Raw genomic sequence first — 20233 nt, forward strand, 5'->3', positions numbered from 1 at the left:
CTTTAACAAAATGAAATCAAAAACAGGAACTCGACTTACTTACCTACCTTGATAATTTGATCTTTCATGATCCTGACTGACATCTTACACTATTTCGAAAAGTCAGTAAGTGAAATGCAATGTAGAAAATTTCACTAATAGCCCGTGTTATTTTGAATATTGTTTTCAATCTTTATTGTATTTTATCTCTTTTTATTTTCTATATTATGAAACTGTATGGGTGTTTTATGCTTCTTTTGTAAATTCCTTCACAGGCGATAAAATGTCAATAAATGTATTATCTACCTCCCGATATAATAAATGTACCTACCTACTTAACACAATATAATACATAATTTTTTTTTTTTTTAAATCCAATGTGCGTCCGCCTCTATTATCCCAAATTTCAAATGCGCCCGCTACCGCAAAGAGGTTAAGAACCCATGCTATAGACCAACGCTTAAGCCGCGCTGCCATCGTGAACATCGACATAATTTTCTACAATAATATTTATTCATTTTAATATTGCTAAATGAGAAATAAGATTGATACAAATGAAGTGGTGGACTATTCAGAATACAAGCTATATAATAAGTTCCCTATAATGTGATGACAACATATTATTTGGAAGTAATAAATAAACATTTATTTTATTGAATGAATAGCAATCATTATTCATAAGATGTTTATCACACTTGAATGGTCAAAGACATAGCTTATAATAAGTATGTTTAGAATCATCTTCAAATGTGTTAATCTTGCCAATTTTTTGAATAATAAAATGCCTAATTCTTGTCAAATTTGGGATCACAGAGATTATCAATATAATTTTTTATCGTGAATATTTTACAAAAATTATCTCGTCATAAATTATACTAATGGTTTTATAAATGCGTTAAAAATTAATAAATGTAAAAAATCTTAACACCACTGCACAGTTATGTACCGAATTATGACTATATTCTAAAACATAAGAGCGAGAGGTTTAAAAGAATACTATTTTATGTAACAAAAATACTTTATGCAGTCATCAAATGTTTAAAATAACTATAAAGGATAATAAGGCTTCAAATTTATATAAATAGATTATCTCCAACGTTTAAGGAGTGTCCAGGATCATGATTTTAAAATACAATACAAACTCAATTTTGACCTACGACGAGCATGTACCCCCTTAATGTGTATTTACAAAAGCCTATTAATCAAATGATTTTTTAATTTACTTTTATAACGATTATTTTGCCCACGTTCGTTAAAAATAAATGCGGACACAAAGCTCCCTGTTTTCTTATCCAAAATCAAATAGTTTTCAGCACTTCGACAAAAGTAATCACTTGAGACTAGAGTTGGGTTCCAGGAATTTCCCGACGGGAATTCTCGAGAAATTTTCAATCCCGAATCTCGAGAATAGAAATTTTTAACATCTCGGGAAATCCCGGATCTCGACAATCTTTTCTCGGGATTCGGGATTTCTTTATTATCAAATATTTGAAAAAACGATTTTCTATATATATGAAAAAGTGGATAGAAAACACAAAACGTTCAAAGACTGGTCGGGGCATTTAAGACGAATAAGCCAACGTCGACTCCAAATGAGCGCAATTTTTGCAACATCAGGGTATTTTGTATCTCCAAATCGTATGCGATTGCCAGTCTGTGTTTTGAAATTCCATTTTAATAAGTAGGTAATGTTTTTTATTATTTTTTTTTCGTATTTTAATTTTGTTTGTCTTACATAAATAAAATAAATCATATTTTTTTGGAATTCGTCTGTTTTTACACTGATTATAGGATTTTACAGGTTTTTTTAAAATTTCCCGATATCTCGAGAATTCCCGAGAATTCTGTTCTGGAAGTCCCGAATCTCGAGAATTAAAAATTTTATCATTTCGGGAAATCTCGAATCTCGAAATTGAGATTTTTTGGGAAATACCCAACTCTACTTGAGACAGCAATTACTTGGTTGGATTGGATTTCTAAAGATTTCTCAGGTAAAATCGCCAGCGAATTAGTATAAAAAACGGTAGCGTAACTCAATCTTTCTGCAGTAATTACACCTAATTTGAACTAAACTAATTTAACCACTGTTGTCCTCGAGACAATCTGAAATACAATAAAATAACAAGTAGGTATCACTTTTTCGTAATTTTAAGCGTGTCAGAAAGAAAGAAAGTCGAAATAAGGAAGTGTTAAAAATAATAAATAGACTATTAATAAGTAGGTATGTACATGGGAGATGATTGAGAAGAGGAAGCTCCTGAAAGAATTGCGAGACAATGGTACATACGACCCACAGCGCAGCGCGGAATACCAGACAATGGACCGCGTGGTAAAGCGTTCTGCCCGCCGCGATAAGCGCCGACGCCTGGATGACCTCATTCGGGATGCGGAATCTGCTGCCTGCAAGAATAATCCAAGTGCTCTCTTCCGCATCACCAGAGCAATTTGTGGTAGGAAACGTCCAGTGGTCACCGCATTACGCAACTCTGACGGAGTGACAGTCACTGAACCTGCAAAGGTCCAGGAGCTATGGCGCCAACATTTCAGTGATGTCCTGAATCGCCCACCTCCATTGCATCCCTTCGATATTCCGTCGGAGATCACCGCCCTCGGAATCACTACTGCATCGGGATTCTGCGAAGATCCTCCGACAACTGCTGAAGTTAAAGAGGCTGTCAAAAGACTGAAGCGCAGGAAAGCTCCTGGAGATGATGGCATCCATGCAGAATTTCTGCTCTGCGGACTGAGCGCTGTATTGCCGTCCTTGTGTGACCTTCTGTACGAGGTGTGGGAAAGGGAGCAGTGCCCCAAAGCCTGGAGGGATGGTACCGTTGTTACTCTGCACAAAAAGGGTAACCCACAAGACTGTAATAATCACAAAGGAATCACTCTCCTCAGCGTTCCCGGGAAGGTGTTGGCGCAGATTCTCCTGTAAAGGATTAGAAGTCCCATGCTGGACGTTTTGCGTGCGCAGCAGAGTGGATTTGTCCCGGGGAAGTCCTGCTCAGAGCATATTTCAACTCTCCGATGCCTCCTGCAACAGTACCAAGAGATGAATATACCTGTCGCCTGCTGCTTCGTGGACTATGAAAAGGCATTTGACAGTCCTCATCGTGAATCTCTGTGGCAAATCCTGCTAGGCTATGGTGTCCCACGGAAACTGGTCGCCGTGATAAGTGCTCTCTACACCAATACAGAGTGTCGCGTGAGAGCAGCCGGAACATCCTCTGACCTCTTTGAAATCACTTCAGGTGTCAAGCAAGGATGTGTACATGCGCCCTTTTTTTATCATCATGATGGATTTCATAATGCGTAAGACGGTTTGCCCCGACAGTGGGATACGCCTACATCATGATGACACAAGCGATCTATGCGAAGAAAGACTGTGCGGCTTAGAGTATGCAGACGACGCAGTCGTGTTTGACTCGACGATCGAAAGGTTGGAGGTGACCGTGAACAGGCTAGCCACGAACTCGATGCGTGTGGGTCTTCATCTGAATGCCGCTAAGACCAAATCCATGTGCAGTGCTGCTTGCATCGACGCCGACACTCCTTTTCGGGTTTCTGGTCTGCCCGTCGAGCTGGTGTCCAGATTCAAATACTTGGGTGCCACGGTTGCCGATGATGGTGGTATTTCTAGTGAGCTTGGAATCCGCATGGGTGTGGCGGGCTCTGCATTCAACCAACTTGGAGTCGCATGGAGGTCAAGGCTGTATTCTGTGAGGACCAAATGTCGTTTGTTTAACGCGTGCGTGCTACCCTTGCTCCTGTATGGCTGTGAGACATGGCATCTTACTAAGCTTCAAGAGTCTCGGCTTTTGAGCTTTGAGAATCGATGTCTCCGCAGAATCTTAGGGGTGCATTGGTACGACCGCGTTACAAACACCCGAGTTCGTGAGCAGACACAACAGCCTTCGGTGACTGAAGTTAATACGAAGAGACGATTCACGTGGCTGGGACATGTATTCCGGATGCCGCCAAAGAGTGCGGCACTTCGTACCCTTGTGGCACAGCCTCAAGGGTTCCGTCGCCGTGGCCGGCCCTCCCTCACCCTACAGCGATGCTACAAAAGCGACCTACGTGCTGCAGGTCTGACATGGCGAGAGGCACAGGAGTTGGCGATGGACTGAGGGAAGTGGCGCCAACTTGTGCTTGCCCTATGCCCCAATGTTGGGACGTGACAGGGTGAAAGAAGAAGAAGAATAATGTTATGTATACATAATGCAAACAATATTAATATGTCAATGTAAAATTACAATATTACATTACGAAACCAAAATTGCTTAACAACTGTACAACACGAAAAATTAATCAAGAAAACTTAAATCTCGCCCATTTTGAGGTAAAGTATGTTGTATCACTCGATGAATACTTAATATTGAATACAAATGCTGTTCAATTAGTAGAAAAAGCAAATAACTATATTTCAAACTAATGTTTGACAAGTTATCAACTTAAACATTCTTTTATCACTGATGGCTCGATGACATTGAGCTACTTTACAAGCAGCTTGTTGGCGAATTTACAATCTGCTTGTAAACTCGCCAAGTGTTATCATCGAACAAGCTAACAAGCAGATTGTAAGCAGTCTATCGAAAAAAGTTGAATGCCGGGCCACTTTACACGCTACACGCTGGCGTGTGGGCCGATCTGCGTCTGCGCAGTAGAGCAATAGTGGTTCACCAGCCGGTAAAAAAAAACTATTCAATACATCCTGTCAAAATAGTACCAAAAATGATGGTTTCTAATCACTAGCTTGTTGGCTTCTGAGCGAGTGAAATGTTTTGTGTGTCATCATCACAATCGCATAAGCTGACTCGCCCGCTTTTAAATTCGCCGACAAGCAGCTTGTAAAGTAGCTCAATGTCATCGAGCCATAAATTACTCTGAGGAAACTTCTAAAAACAATCCCGCCAATAAGCTTTGTCAATAATAAAATGACACGAATGATAGTGACGTTGGGCGAACTTGACAATTTTGATTTAACAATAGGTAGTCACATTGATATGTAGGTAGATATGCAGAAAGGGCGAATATTCTATATTCGCCCGTACATCATATCACTTACCACTACTTTAGGACAGATTTTATTTTAAAAGGCCTAATATGTCACTTTCGCCTTTTATTCAAAACACAAAGTGAATATTCGCCTTACGATTATCGTTTTTAAGTGCTTTCCCGAGAAGATACAAGTTCGCCGTTTTTACATAACAAGGCTAGTAAGGTACATATTGTGTTTTTGTTAAAATCTCAATTTCGCCAAAATCGCTAATTCGCCCTTTTTACAAAACACTGACGATCTATATTTGGTTTATTTTTCCACGTTATTATTTTTATTTTTTATAAAAAAAGTACCACGTAACTTGAGATGGTGTTTTTTTCCATGCTAATTCTGAACGATAATCTTAAATATCTCGACTTATAGTGATTTTTGTTTTGAATTTTACGAGGAATGACATACTATGTGCTCTTAGTGTTTTTTTTCTCGGTGATATTTGATTAAACTAAACATATTTTTAGATATTCTGATGGAGAAGGGGATATGGGATATGAGAAAATTTTTTAATTAAACAATATTTTATTGCAATAAACTTTATTTTAATCATTCAGTCAGTTTAAGATAATTGTTTTAAAGAACATAATATTATAGTATGATAATTGCAAAAGGTATTAAATGAATATTTCACTCAGCAAAATAATGATTGATATTATAAATTTAGAAAAATAATTACGTAAATAACGGTTGCATTGCAGGATTGTCAAGTAAATAGGTACCCACATGGATAATTATAAACGTTATGTAAATAAATATTTTTTTATAGTGTGGGAAAACTATCAACTAACATACAACTGTATTCTTAAAATTAGATTTAAAATATATAAAAATATTACTTATAAGACTTATTTATAGGTACTTATATGCAGCTACTTATTTCTATCGCACCTCGCTTAGATGATTGTAGATGCCAAATATAACAATAGCTATCCTTGCTAACAATATCATAAACAGTGAGATTATAGATGGCATATTATTTTCTCTTATAATGATAGACTCATACTTCACTTTGTGACACAGTTAAAGCTTTTTGTTAATCAAAGCATGCTGTAACAGTTGTAATGCGATTTTTTTGCACGATTTATATCACCCTGTTTCATCTCTCTCGAACGATCTGTAAATAATAAATGTTGCTGATAATCACTTTCCAGATATTGTTTCCGTTCCTGTTCAGACGAATGGAAATAAAACACTTTTCACACAGGTCCTTTTTAGGGCAAAAAAGGAAAGGTTTGACATACGTGGAAAATATGTCTTTATATTGGCGTTCAGTAAACTGATAATTTTTTGATCCAAGCCATATGCTATATTGGCGAAACATTTTCACCATATTCAAATTCTCGTCTAGATATTCTTTTTGGCTTTTTTTTCTAACATTGTGGGATTCTTTCCTTAGGAAATATATTATTAATATGTTCAATTACACTATTTTTTGTTGCTTCATTGAGTGTATGAGGATGGTTGTTGTGCCTGCCTCGACTATCCAATAGCAATTCTGACTCTTCATTTTTTAAATAAGCACTCACCACCCACATATTTGAAATTGAAAGCGTTTGTAAAAACATAGTTTTACACACTGTTATTATTTCTTATTATAAATAAATGCTTTTGAACGTCTTGAAAAAGCTTTAAGTTTATAGGTTTTCTTTTGCACTTACTTGACATAGGTATCGTAAGATAAAATCCCAATATCTCTCATGATTGCAAATCATCCAAAATTAATCAAAACTAACTTGACGCTCGGATTCATTCGTTTTTGGGGCACATATTTGAATCGGCAAAATTTTTACACGATGCTTTCATGGTATTCAAATATTCTAATATTCTTCACCTGAATTGAATATTTTTTTGGCTTTCTTCCTTTTCCATAAGTTTTAAATTACAGCTCTCTTCGTTTTCTTGATTCTGGTATGTCAATGGTCGAAATAATTTGTACAGATGCACTAGGTAAGGACAACGTCGTGTCTGGTGATGTGATGTCTACAAGTGAATTTGTGTCTAAAGGTGGCGAAGTACTCAGATAGAAGTATAATGTTATTATGCTCTGAAAGAGCCGTATATTTTATTCTGTGTAAGATCTGCTGGAGATTTTGTAATTTCTTCGATCAAATCATCAATAATTTCCAAATCTTCTCCAAATGTTTGTGTCATATCTGGCACACTGGAAAACCAACTAAAACCCAACAATTATTCAGGATCACTAAGAGTATTATTGGAATTTTATATGTATTGGGAGTCTTCTGATGGGGTAAAATCAACCTGGTTATCATCGTGGACTATGCAATTTTCATCCAGACATGCAATGATTCTTTTTGACTTTTTTGACTACCATATTTATAATAAAAGCCTAGTAAAAAGTATTGTCAATACACATGCAAAAAAGGCAAGTATTATCTTACTTACTTATCACAAGTCGTCATGGAATCGATACAAGAAGAATAATTAATATAGGTTGTAAATTAGAAACTAATGTTGCAAATATGCATTTATACGATGCTTACTGATGATAGGAAGACGTTATAGTTTATATTACGAAACACAGAATATTATGAATATTGAAAATCCTGTGGGAGCAATAGTACCGACAAAATATTAACGGTTGAATCATTTATAATTATAACCCATAAATGTGTTGTCTGAACTAGGAGATTATTAAAGCTACATATTATTTATTATTTCCATCCTTTATTTCATTCGTCTCTTGAGCTAATTTTGATATTCTATATATACATATTATACTATACTTACATAACTTAAATCCATTAGAATTTAAATTCAAATTCCATCAAGTGCCTACCATCGGTCGATAGTACTAATATTAAAATTAGGTGCGATTCATTACAAAGGATAATGATCTTTCAATACAGTGTTTTTCTATGTTGATAAAGGCGAGATTTGAAGGTGAAAGTTGAATTAGTGTCATATTCCACGGTGAAATCATAGTTAAATGATACACTAAAATGATTTGTCTAGGGAGCATGTATATTTTTTCCGAGTAATATCACACCAACTCGGCATAGTGTCATATTCAGTGTCACATAAAAATTAATAACAATAACTTGTGATACCAACTAAAGGTGGGTTATTATTCCATGTTATTTAAGATATTACAAAAAATGTTATATAATTATCTACTTATGACTATTATTTTAAACAGTATTTTGGCTGTTTTTCGAGAAAAAAATTGGCTGGTGTGGTATTTTTTTCTTTGGAACAATAGCTCAAAAAACATAAAACACACTATTTTGAATTGGTGTGTTATTCCTTGAGGTAGTCGACATGTTCGATCCATTTTAGACAATGCAGAATCTTAAGTAGAATGATGACATTTTCATAGCATTCGATTGATCAAATTTGAAGACATTCTCGACCAATGGGCGACAGTATAAAATTAAACATAAATGTCATCATTTAACTGGACTATGATTCGCCAGAAATATTGTCATTTTTCCGATAGCGTCCAGGATATTGAGTTATAATTTTGAATAAAGTAGTGGGGAAGTATAATCCGCAAAGGAAGGTTGTGTCGGTTCGTCTGCAGGGAAAAAGGTGAAAATATCCACTCGGGAGAAAAGCCGAGATTAAATTGCGTAAATAGTGGCGCATTCGATGCATTTATTAGTTTTCCGTGAGAAAGCCCTTCTCACGAATTGAGTTCGAGAGGCATTTTAAGTACTTATAAAGATATCGTAATTGTCAATTATCCGCGTTCGATGCAAATAATTGCATCTTAAGATAACATAATTTTTCATCAGCCGCGAATGGCAACCGGTTTACAGTACCCTTACGAGGATTTAAGTACTAAAATCAATAACCCTCAACCTAGAGGACGTTAACTCTCACCTCATGAATTTGTGTGACGTGTGTAATTAAATAAATAAATATTAAAATACATACGAATAGTTATAAACAATAGAATAAAGTAACTAAAATAGGTTATAAGTATAAATAAATATCGTTGATTTGTTAGTAAATAAAATATAGTGCTAAGATATTTGATAAAATATAATTATAATAAATTTATTTACGAAGAAATATTTTATTAAATAATTAAAACAATACTCGTGAAGATTTTATTAATTAAATAAATCCGCGATATTATTTTCGCAAGTACAATTCGGCATATGAACCGAATGACAAGCCATCAGCTGTTTCCTGACGTTTCGCGCACGCGGGTGTGGAACGATTAATATAACAATATTGTTGTGGTGTGTTCGAATGTGTCAATAAGAACTTTTAGCTGATTACCCCCTCCGACTTAAGAGGCTGAGCTAGCTTAAGTAATGGTTCTCAACCTGGTCTGAGGGCAGGGCCGGTTGAGGGTATGACGCCTCTGTGGTAATACCAGTACCGGGGTAACGTCACTTGCCAAACATTTTGTACATACACATTGCCAAGTATTTTTAAATAAGTGGGTTAAAAACAGAACGGCTTTTTTCCTTTTTGATAATTTTATTATTTTTAATTTAAACAATCGTAAAACTAGCTTAGTACACTCTATTAATATCATCGTAATCAATAACCTGGGTCGATCTATTGCTGGAAAAAGACCTCCCCTAGCGCTACCTACATTCACCGAACATTCTCTACTCCATTAATGCAATAATAAGTTATAATCAAGATACCAAAAACCCTCAAACAAAATTGTATAAATATCTTTATACGTAAATCTAAATTTGTAAATAATGGAAAGAAGCCCGCTTGCTTATAACATAGCACGTTATGTCATAATACTAGTCTCAAATTTTATTTTAACTACCCAATACCAAATCTTCCACCACTCTTTCACACTTCCATACATTTTGATAATTAGTTGCAGATTATTAATTGGGTTGTAGCATTTTTTACATGTAAGATGGTCAGTTAAGTTTAGGACAAACGCTTAATTTTTTCAGTAATAATGAAAAACAAAAAAAATGGTGAAGAACAATAATCATTACAATATTTAGTGACTAATAATATATCAGGAATGCTAATTAAAATATTGCCACATACAAGTCTAACGCTTCAGTATTGCAATAAGTTGCAGTAAGAACATAATAAAAATCTAATCATGTTCCAGAACTAGTAAGTATTTAAGTATATTACGATATTTATGATGAAAATCAATTTGCAATATTTTTTAAAACACATCGCAGTTTATGGTTTTTGAGACTAGCAATTTGAGAGAATTTTGTAGAGCACACATCGCACTGGTGTGGTTTTTCACCAGTATGTGTCATTATATGACCTTTAAGATGAGAGATTCGAGAGAATTTTTTAAGGCACACATCGCATTGATATGGTTTTTCACCAGTATGAGTCATTATATGACCATTAAGATGAGAAATTCGAGAGAATTGTCTAGAACATACATCACATTGATGTGGTTTTTCACCACTATGTGTCATTTTATGTATTTTGAAATCTCTAAATGAGACAAAATTTTTGAAACACACATCGCATTGATGTGGTTTTTTACTAGTATGAGTCATTATGTGACTTTTAAGACGATCAATTCGAGAGAATTGTTTAGAACATACATGACATTGATGTGGTTTTTCACCAGAATGAGTCATTATATGACCTTTAAGATGAGAAATTCGAGAGAATTGTCTAGAACATACATGACATTGATGAGGTTTTTCACCACTATGTGTCATTTTATGTATTTTGAAATCTCTAATTGAGACAAAATTTTTGAAACACACATCGCATTGATGTGGTTTTTTACCAGTATGAGTCATTATGTGACCTTTAAGACGATCAATTCGAGAGAATTGCTTAGAACATACATGACATTGATGTGGTTTTTCACCAGTGTGTGTCATTTTATGTATTTTGAGATCACTATTTGAGACACATTTTATAAAACACAAATCGCATTGATATGGTTTTTCACCAGTATGTGTCATTTTATGTATTTTTAGTTCATTATTTGCGATGAACTTTTTAAAACACACATCGCATTGATGTGGTTTATTACCAGTATGGGTAAATTTATGATTTTTAAGGTGAGCAATTCGAGAGAATTTTTTAAAACATACATCACATTGATGTGGTTTTTCACCAGTATGTGTCATTTTATGTTTTTTGAGATCACCAATTTGCAGAAAATTCTTTAAACATACATCGCATTGATGTGGTTTTTCATCAGTGTGCATAATTTTATGTCTTTTCAGTTTACTATTTGCGTTGAACTTTTTAAAACACACATCGCATTGATATAGTTTTTCACTGGTGTGTGTCATTTTATGTTTTTTAAGGTTACCAATTTGCAGAAAAAATTTAAAACACACATCACACTGATGTGATTTTTTACCAATATGTGTTTTATATAACTTAGGATTATGAGACGTGCATGAAATGTTGTGACTATTTAGATGATTTACAAATTCATACACTCCATCGCAATTATTGCAAATAAAGTTACGTGGAAAATATATAAGTCTTCTCAACACAATTCGAACCTCCTTTGGAAAGTATAATTTAGAAACTTCCTGTTTTACGTTTAGTTCATCTGTAGTTATCTCTGAATATTTTATCATATTTTCCATTGTATTGGTTGAATCTGTTATGTTGTTATTGGTCAGGTTATTGTCAAGCGCATCTTTTCTATCTACGTCCAATGGATTATATGTGAAACATTGCTGGGAAGAAATCTACAAAAACATTAGGGTTGTATATTTTAATTCAACAGTATTACAAGCAAATAAAAATAATTTTTGTTTTAACAGTTGTAAATGATATGGGCCGCATGCAGAATCTAAGAAATCGTTCCTAAGAATAAGTCGCCGAAAAGGATGACTTAACTATAGACAATCGTGAGTATAGAGTTAAGGAATCCTTAACCATAGACTACTTTTGTTATAAACACGCCCCCTTCCGTATTACGCATGAGTGCAGGACCGTAACAAAAATATCGATATTTTGAAGTATCAATACTTTATGAAAGATACATCGATATTTTGCTATTGATAATTTCTTTCGATAACGATGGATATATAATAAAATTATAAATAATCCTTCGCAAACAACCATAATTTAACAACGATTGTTACAAACATGTCCCCCCCAAGGTGGGGAACTAACAGGGCTCTAGCCTGGGGGTCAATCAGATAAGTGAAATAAACACACATCACAAATTTGCTCTAATACTAAAAAAGTCGCCTGCGCACTATTTATTTCAACGATTTTAACAATAGTAGTACGATGCATTTTTTTATTATCGTATGTCGCGATACTTGACAACTCCGCAATTCAAATAGATATAAATTCTAATGGTTTTAAGTTTTGTACTATTCCATTTGAATCGTTTTTTGCGACATGGGTATCTCCTTTCGGCATCTTCGGGCACTGTGCACACTCACCAATAGTTAATACAATTGACACACCGACTTGGGTCGTATAAAAATGACCCATTCACTGCGTCCAACGCAACTGGTGCGTTGCCCATCAGATGGACATTAGATATAATTAGCATGTTATTTAAATGTGATAATTAAATATTAATGAAATGGTCCTCAGTGAATGGGGACTGCGGACCTTTTAATATAGACATATATTAAAAAATACACAAAATGACAAAAAAAATACAGTGAATATCCTTCATTTTACCTCGAACACCGTTTGAATGCTGTATTTCGATAACGTTGCTCGATACATTTTAAAAAATAGTGACATAAGTTGCAAAAATCTTCATATTACCTAAATACACAAATGTTAGTAGTTTTTTTTAAAGACAACGGTTAACATTTGCTATAAAATAATATATTTTACATCTACCTACCTATTTATTTTTTATACCTATAGGATTGTTTTCAATATTTTGACTAAAACACAATAGTGACTTGTAACGTTTTCAAAATACAGCATTCATTTTGAAAACGCTAATATTGAGCGTCACATTGCTTTAAATCCTAAGTAAACTTAAAAATCCTGGCCTGGGGAGTGGGGGCCCGGTTCAGGTTGTGTGGGCCATCCTTTCCTTAAAGGACGATACTTTCTTTCGATACGATACCCATTCCATGTATCGACACTTTTTCAATGGATAGACAGGCCTATTCTTTTTTTTTCTCCCCCTCTCAACTTATGTTCGTCGAATACCGCGCAAGAAACAAGAGTTACCATGTTAATAAAATATCTTGCTGTGCCTGTAGAATCACGTATAATGACTTACAACGGAAACATAAGAGTATTATAATTAAATATTAATATGTATTAATAGTTATTGCATTTATAAAGTGCAGTCGTCATATTTTTGTCATCGTTTAACAATTATAAAATAATAATTACCTATAGGAAAGAGAATTTTTCAACATGGTGTTATTTTCAATAGAAAAAACGACCGAAGCTTTAAGACGAGGTGAACCATAGACAACATGATCTTAGCTAAGGACGATGTTTGTGCATAGTGTTTTGTCCTGAGGAAATCTGCGTTAAGACAAATGTTTCTGTATCAGACTCTGTGTTTTTTTTTGCTAAGATAGTCTAATGGTCTAAAACTGTCGAAAATAGTCTATAACTGTCAAATCGTTGTGTGATGTGTGACACCCGTTGACTTCATGACATTACTGATTGGTTAAGTCTAGCAAAAAAACACGAATAGAGTCACGTTGACAAATTTACTAAATCTACCTATAAAATAATATGTTGTCGATTCGCACGACCTATAATTGCATTTTCTCGCAAAATTGCGTTTAGTGATTTAGCTCATTGTAGCTTAACAGCTTTGTTAGTATGGAAATATGCCGCACATGGATTGAGATCGATCCATAAATGTCCCTTGATTGCATTACCGGACAATATTTCTTCAAAATGAGGCTGAAGATTGCGTTGTGGAACATTGATTAATAATATTTTTGAGAATATAATGAAAATCATCCGGACGAAATGTGCCATACCACGACAGCACTCATCGGTATCAAATTTTGGGGATAAGTTAGTTCCATAGATGGACCTGTCAATTGATCTCTAAAGTCAGGCGATATTTTCTGTGGAGGTTTGCGAATTCACTGGCTGATGCTGATAGTTAAGCAAATTGGCGCATTGAAAGCCAACATTATTCGTGTTATACAACTGGCATTGCACGAAAAAATTGGACTAAATTGGGCGACCAGGATTTGCTTCGTTGAGAACAGCTGCAGTGGCAATATGTCATAAACCATTAAAAATGTAAATGCCATGCACGTCTGTCTTTTAAATTAAAAAAACTATCAAAATTTATCTTGTGTTATTTTTTACAGTTTAAAGTTCTATCGGGCTTAAAACACATTTATAATAATTGGAACGTACCTGTTCTAATGGATTCGAGCAGTCACGTTGAGTATTACCATTATCGATTGGGCGGATTGCATTGACAACAAATTCTTTTTTGATGACCACTCCTACATTTTCTGACTTTATATTTATCAGAACGTTTTCGCGATTCTGAAAACAACATTATTAATATTATGCAACAGTATCACAGTTCAGCCAAAGTAGGCCGCCTACAAGTCTATCTTCTGCTATCAGTGACCGCTAATGTTTAACTTTATTTGGCATGCGAATATAATATACTCACCGAGCGATATTTCAAACAATTAAAATATTGTTTTGATTATTTTTTTTACAATATTCGCACCAGGGAACTGGCTTAACCTACTTGGTATGGTATGACAGGCTACAGATAGATGTTTATTATGGAAAATTATGGGATAAACTAAGAAATGTGTTATTTTTCAATAGTTACGTCTGTATGTTAATAATATGCATTGTCTGTTACGCAACTATAACGTGCATCCAATATTGCAGGACGTCAGAACGCTTTGTAAATCTTGGGTTTTACGGCCTGCCCGCCATAAAATAACTTGCTTTAGAATATTTGTCCACAGCGATGGCTTTGACATAACTATTTACCTGTTTTTTATTCATACATTCGTGTCTCCGGCTGAAAGCGCCTATTCATGTAGCGTCTCTAGGCAATGGTGTCGTGTGTGAAACGGCTCTAAGTTTAAAACATAATATATATTGCAAATTCCAACCTTCGATATAAGGCTGCACCATGGTAAGAAAAATAACACATTATACAATAATTGAACCAACTTCACGTATTGGGATGACATCTGAATATGAACAACCCGGTTGAGGATCGTCACCATCACAATATAATGGGTCAATTATATTTTCGATAATCTCGCGCTTGATGACGGTTGGTTGATCATTTGTCTTAGAGTTTATATCAGACAGGTCCGCTTCAAGGGACTGAAAGAGGCATTATTACACATTGTATACACAGTAAAACCAGTTTCAGCTAACGTAACTTCATTAAGTGTTCAATAGTTATAATCACAATGGATTGGTAAGTAGGTACATAATAAATGTATTTCGGTTATAGTGCCGCAGATGACCGCATGACCATTTATTATTTTGTTTGGAAACAGTTTATCCCACGTAGACAATAACGTTAAATACCCTTTTCTGTCGGCGGAGATGCTTCCAGATCGAATAATTTTTGTAATTTTTTAGAGTTTGATATTTCCATACATTTCGATGCAGCATTATCACACACTCAGGAGCGGGTTAGGTTAGTGACACGAACAAAAACGCCGACCTTCAGTTAGTGTTTATGGCAGAGTATGGTTTAACGACATAACTATAAAAATCTAGCCTAATAGTCAATTCTACTTCTCAATAGCCGTGCGACGACCTCACGACAAAGTACAAACAGGATATATAAGTCCCATGGTTCTAAACTATGGAAGGAGCAGGGGTGAAATGGTCGAAAAAGACCATGAACAGGTAACAAGTAGCATAATCGTTTAGTAGTTGAAAGTAAAATGTATGTTGTTAACCTTTTCTTTTGTAAATGTAATAAAAATTTTACGTAACAGTTTCGCTTCAGAAAATCGAGACTGATCGAGTGTAAATGTAACACTGTGATCACAGGCCTCGAAATGTCACGTCGTGAATTTCGACGTAATCTCCATTAAACTTAGAAAATAAGTTATGGGAGAGATGGTTTACGTAAAATTTGACAAGTACATGCTTGAATAATTTTTATATAAGTAATAGAAATGTATGGAAATTGAAAAAGAAAATTTAACATTTATAAATTTATGTACTGTGTAATTATGAGTAAAGAATTTTAACACTAATTTTATTAAACAAGATAGAAGCAAACTATCGTTATAAAAATGTTACAAACGCGTACCTATGTTTATAGACGCGTAATTATTAATTATAGACTTTAGTCATACTATAACTCGCTAACTATAATAAATATTATAAAAGTAACTATTAGAAAAACTTGAGATTATGGTATAGATGGGTTTCTACCTATAAACAATAATAAATCTTAATCGCATCCTAGGTAAATAAAAGAATCAAATATCGCAACTAAAAACACAAATTAACGCGCGACCTTGAACTTTTAGGAAATTCTATTTCGGTCGAATTCGCCGCCCAGCTGATTCACGTCGCGAGACAAAAATAGATTAAAGATTGCATTTAAATTACTATGAAAAAGCTACTGTGAAAGATTAAATAAATTGGTAATTACTCATAATTAACATCTTGTTAAAATCGAACATTTATATACTTACGTGTAAGTGTTAAGTATGAAATTATAGTATTTTTTCGTAATAATATTTGCCCGAAAGGTAATTATCGAATAAAGAAGTCTCAGAGGGACCAAACAGTTTTATTAAAACTTAGTAAAATTCTATTGGCCTAAAATGGCCGAGAGTGGTGGAAAGGACCAGGACGTGGGTGTAACCCTTTCGTTCTGACGTTTTAAATTTAAAGACTGCCATCCCCTTATCTAGTACACGAATACCTATTCCGATACCTTGTTGGAAAGCTAAAAACTTTCCCCTTCGTTTGAACACGAAAAATTATATAAAATCAACTGTTTTGGTTACGTCATCGTAACTGCGCATTTAAGAAACATGTTTTAGAAGGTGTTAAAAACACCCCTATTGAAACCTAATTTTGCAAAAATAAAGTAGAGTAAATTCAACCCGACTAAAGTGGAAGTTATCTCTATTAGAAAGTTGTCAGGAACGGGAGATATACGTAAATTTATCTCATGAGAGAAAGGGATAGATCTTCCATCCTTTACGGACTGTTTCCTATTAAACCTCTATCCTGAGGGTATAAAAGGTGACACTTTTTTCCGTATATTCGTTAGTTTTCTACACTATTCACCAGCGATCTTCAGCAGAGCAGCAGTCCTCTCTGCAAGTTTGCGAGACATGGTTCTCAGTAGCATTCGCGATATATACGTAAAGTAAGTCCCCTTCGGCGGGCGAAACGTAACGCGAATACCACGTATCTGTCGGTAGTGACGTGTGTCGCGGAGTAATTTTCTTTTTCATTACGCATCGTACGAGGTGACGTAATCGGAATAAATTACGCGATCGAATTTGTTTGATAAAAACAAATTAATAAATTCAGTTTGTAATAATAAATTTTAGAAATTATTTCGGGATTATAAAATAAATTTTTGAAACTTTATTAAGTAAACAATAATTATAAAATCAAATTTTAGTAAATAAATTTGTCAATATAAATAAACAACTGTGAACAAGTTTGTAAACATAAACAAACCTTTTGTAAACAAGTTTGTAAACACAAATAAATATTTGTAAACATGCTGTAAATATAAATAAAATTTGTAAACAACAATAAAATAAATTCTATTTTTTTTATAAATCCAATACTATGTGTCTTAAGAATAAATTATAATTTTTCTTACGAGAAAATATTTCGTGAAATAAAAATATTCAAAGAATATCTGCGTATACATTCCCTGAGTTAGGTGTGACTTTTTGGAAACTTGTGAAAGATTTCACAGAGATCCTATAGCGAACAAATAAATAGTTTACTGACACTTTAATGGGATTTAATTGCGAGAACAATGACAGATAACTTTATTGTGAAGCCGTGAACTAGAACCTGAATAAATTCGGTACCACACCAACTGAGAGTTTTATTTGGGGAATCAAAAGTTGTATTATTACAAGGGAGAACCACACCTCCCCAGTTCATCCTCTGCATCCTTAGTGACAGCCCGGCCACATTTAAGAGCTAGCCGCGAGCCGGGTCATGTCACGATCCTAATAGGATCATTGGGGCCTTCACAGACCAAAAGTTGTATTAACAGGTTTTGTTTTTTACGAGAAATGGATGTCAGCCACTTCCTCAACCTATTAGGTCCATACCCTGACTCACACACAAATTGAAAAACAATATTTGTACTTGCCAGACCCAGGATTCGAACCTGGGACCCACGGCGTGATATTCCAACGTTTAAGCCACCGTTTAAGTTAATAAATTCATTTGCAATGGCTACATATATTAGAAGAATTAGAGGAAGAAATTCTACGACAACTAATGAACCTAGCTAAAGATAACGTGTTCAGACTTGTCTCGAGGCTTGTTTGGTATTTAGTGAGAGGTGGTGGGGGTCGCTACTTGACCGAAAAATTAGAACAAAATTGCTTGACTCGACTATATGATTTTACTAAATAATTACACGGTGCGTTCCGGTCCATTTCGAGCACTGACCTGACTTCAATGTAGAAGTGACATAGAGTTATAGTTATAGCTGATCCAGAATTGAGATAGAATGCAATTCGGTTGCCGACCTTCGGCAGAAGACGTCACCGAGGAGATGAAATCTTTACATGTAAAATCGGACATACCTGTTGTACTGGTCTGTAATCTGAATACGAGCATCCTGGTTGAGGATCTTCATCATAAAATGGGTTTACTGTATCTTCGATAAGATCGCGCTTGACGTCAACAAACCCACAGACTTTCTCAGATTTTGCGGGGTACTGAAAGGAACATAATACTATAAGATCACAATATAATAAAAATAGTATAGAATAGCCCATGTATCGTTATATATATATATGTTATTTGTAGGAGAATTGGAGTACCTATATTATGTTATTACTTATTAAAGAGAAGTTAGCGTACGTTTCCTTCACAGAGTTAAAAAATAATCACCTACCCATGCAATGCTTATTATTTTAATACAACAATTAGAGTAGGTTTATATGCTATGATATGATAAGTAAGCTAAATACAATCACGAAATGTGTTTGACAATTAGCTATATTCGTTTAAAAACGCAGTATCTTTTAGTAAGATACACATATCTAGAAGCATACGTGCACGTGTACGGATTTATTTGCAGCAATCGTGATTGTTTCAAACTATCGTGACAATAGTTTTTTAAACGTTAAAGTGCTGTCTCTCTCCAATCTCATTCATCAAGAGTAAGCGAGACGCGATGTTATCATTTCAAGGTAAAGAAATCGGTTCACCTCAAAATGAGCGGTGAAGTTCGTTTTTTTGTCGCCAGGTTCGCCACTATCGTTCTACTGTGCTGGCGTAGATTTGTCGCATAAAAATTCAGAAGCTTTCGAACTTTTTTGATTGATGCATGCAATATTGCAACTTGCATGACAATACGTGCATTTTCTTGTTATGGCTGCTATAATACGTACTGTCAGCAGTAAATCCATGCACGTGTAAACGAGTTATACACCTAGCATGTACTTACATAATGATGAACAATTATTACTAAAATAAAATAATAAATGCTACTGAATTGAATGTTAGGGTGTCTTTGATTAAACAAAATTAGAAAACATTTTTAAATAGTTTGTAAAATATAAAAACATACTATAGGTACTCCATACTGGTGTTTTGCAGTAGAATTTGACAGATTCTTAAAATTAACTAACCTCAAACTTGTAACCTGAATCATCAGCATTCTCTTGCTTTATTGTGGGGGCGTCCGGGACGTTTGGGTTCGTAATTATTGGTACTTCAAACCAAGGCTGCACTTCCTCATCAGGATCGCGCTTGATAATAGTATCCATGCTTCAATATTTGGGCTTTGGTCTGCGTATATTACTCTACGGCCCTGCTCAGTGCCAGAAAGGAAAATGAAGGGTCCTCGTTCGTGTTGCCATAATCATGAAAATAATATTTTGTGAAACGAAGTATACCTACATGAAATACCTACATAAAATCAGATAATATTATTTTAATAGAGTTATTTATTTTTTTATTCATTTCTTTATCATTTATTCAAAAATTTATTCATATTGTTTATTAATTTTATTGTTAGATTCCTAAGAAAGGTTAATTATTATATCCTATATGTATACTATAGTAATTTTGCCGCCAAAAGTGACGTCCCTGGAGAAAATGCCGCCCCGG

The 20233-nt window shown here is 34.6% G+C and overlaps 2 protein-coding genes across 2 annotated transcripts; one reads left to right on the plus strand and one right to left on the minus strand.

The window, feature by feature from the left end:
* Window positions 1-2215: 2215 nt before the first annotated feature.
* Window positions 2216-7059, plus strand: LOC147077464 (uncharacterized). The gene is made up of 2 exons (XM_085941100.1): window positions 2216-2804; window positions 7040-7059. The coding sequence occupies exons 1-2, from the start codon at window positions 2216-2218 to the stop codon at window positions 7057-7059; spliced, it is 609 nt and encodes a 202-aa protein (XP_085797226.1).
* A 2445-nt stretch (window positions 7060-9504) lies between these two features.
* LOC147077465 (uncharacterized) lies at window positions 9505-15126 on the minus strand. The gene is made up of 3 exons (XM_085940835.1): window positions 15098-15126; window positions 14309-14443; window positions 9505-11676 (listed from the first exon to the last, which is right to left on the minus strand). The coding sequence occupies exon 3, from the start codon at window positions 11569-11571 to the stop codon at window positions 10141-10143; it is 1431 nt and encodes a 476-aa protein (XP_085796961.1). The 5' UTR covers window positions 11572-11676; window positions 14309-14443; window positions 15098-15126; the 3' UTR covers window positions 9505-10140.
* Window positions 15127-20233: the final 5107 nt, after the last annotated feature.

The sequence above is a fragment of the Rhyacophila brunnea genome, unplaced genomic scaffold, assembly GCF_057557595.1.
Source record: "Rhyacophila brunnea isolate RB1 unplaced genomic scaffold, BYU_Rbru_1.0 scaffold_13, whole genome shotgun sequence".
Taxonomy (NCBI): domain Eukaryota; kingdom Metazoa; phylum Arthropoda; class Insecta; order Trichoptera; family Rhyacophilidae; genus Rhyacophila; species Rhyacophila brunnea.

Excerpts from the sequence above, each read along its gene's own strand:
- LOC147077465 (XM_085940835.1), bottom strand. The coding sequence starts at position 11,571 with ATGGAAAATATGATAAAATATTCAGAGATAACTACAGATGAACTAAAC.
- LOC147077464 (XM_085941100.1), top strand. The coding sequence starts at position 2,216 with ATGATTGAGAAGAGGAAGCTCCTGAAAGAATTGCGAGACAATGGTACA. Across the intron at positions 2,805-7,039 it reads CCCCAAAGCCTGGAGGGATG|GTGGCGAAGTACTCAGATAG; the intron begins GTACCGTTGTTA and ends TTGTGTCTAAAG.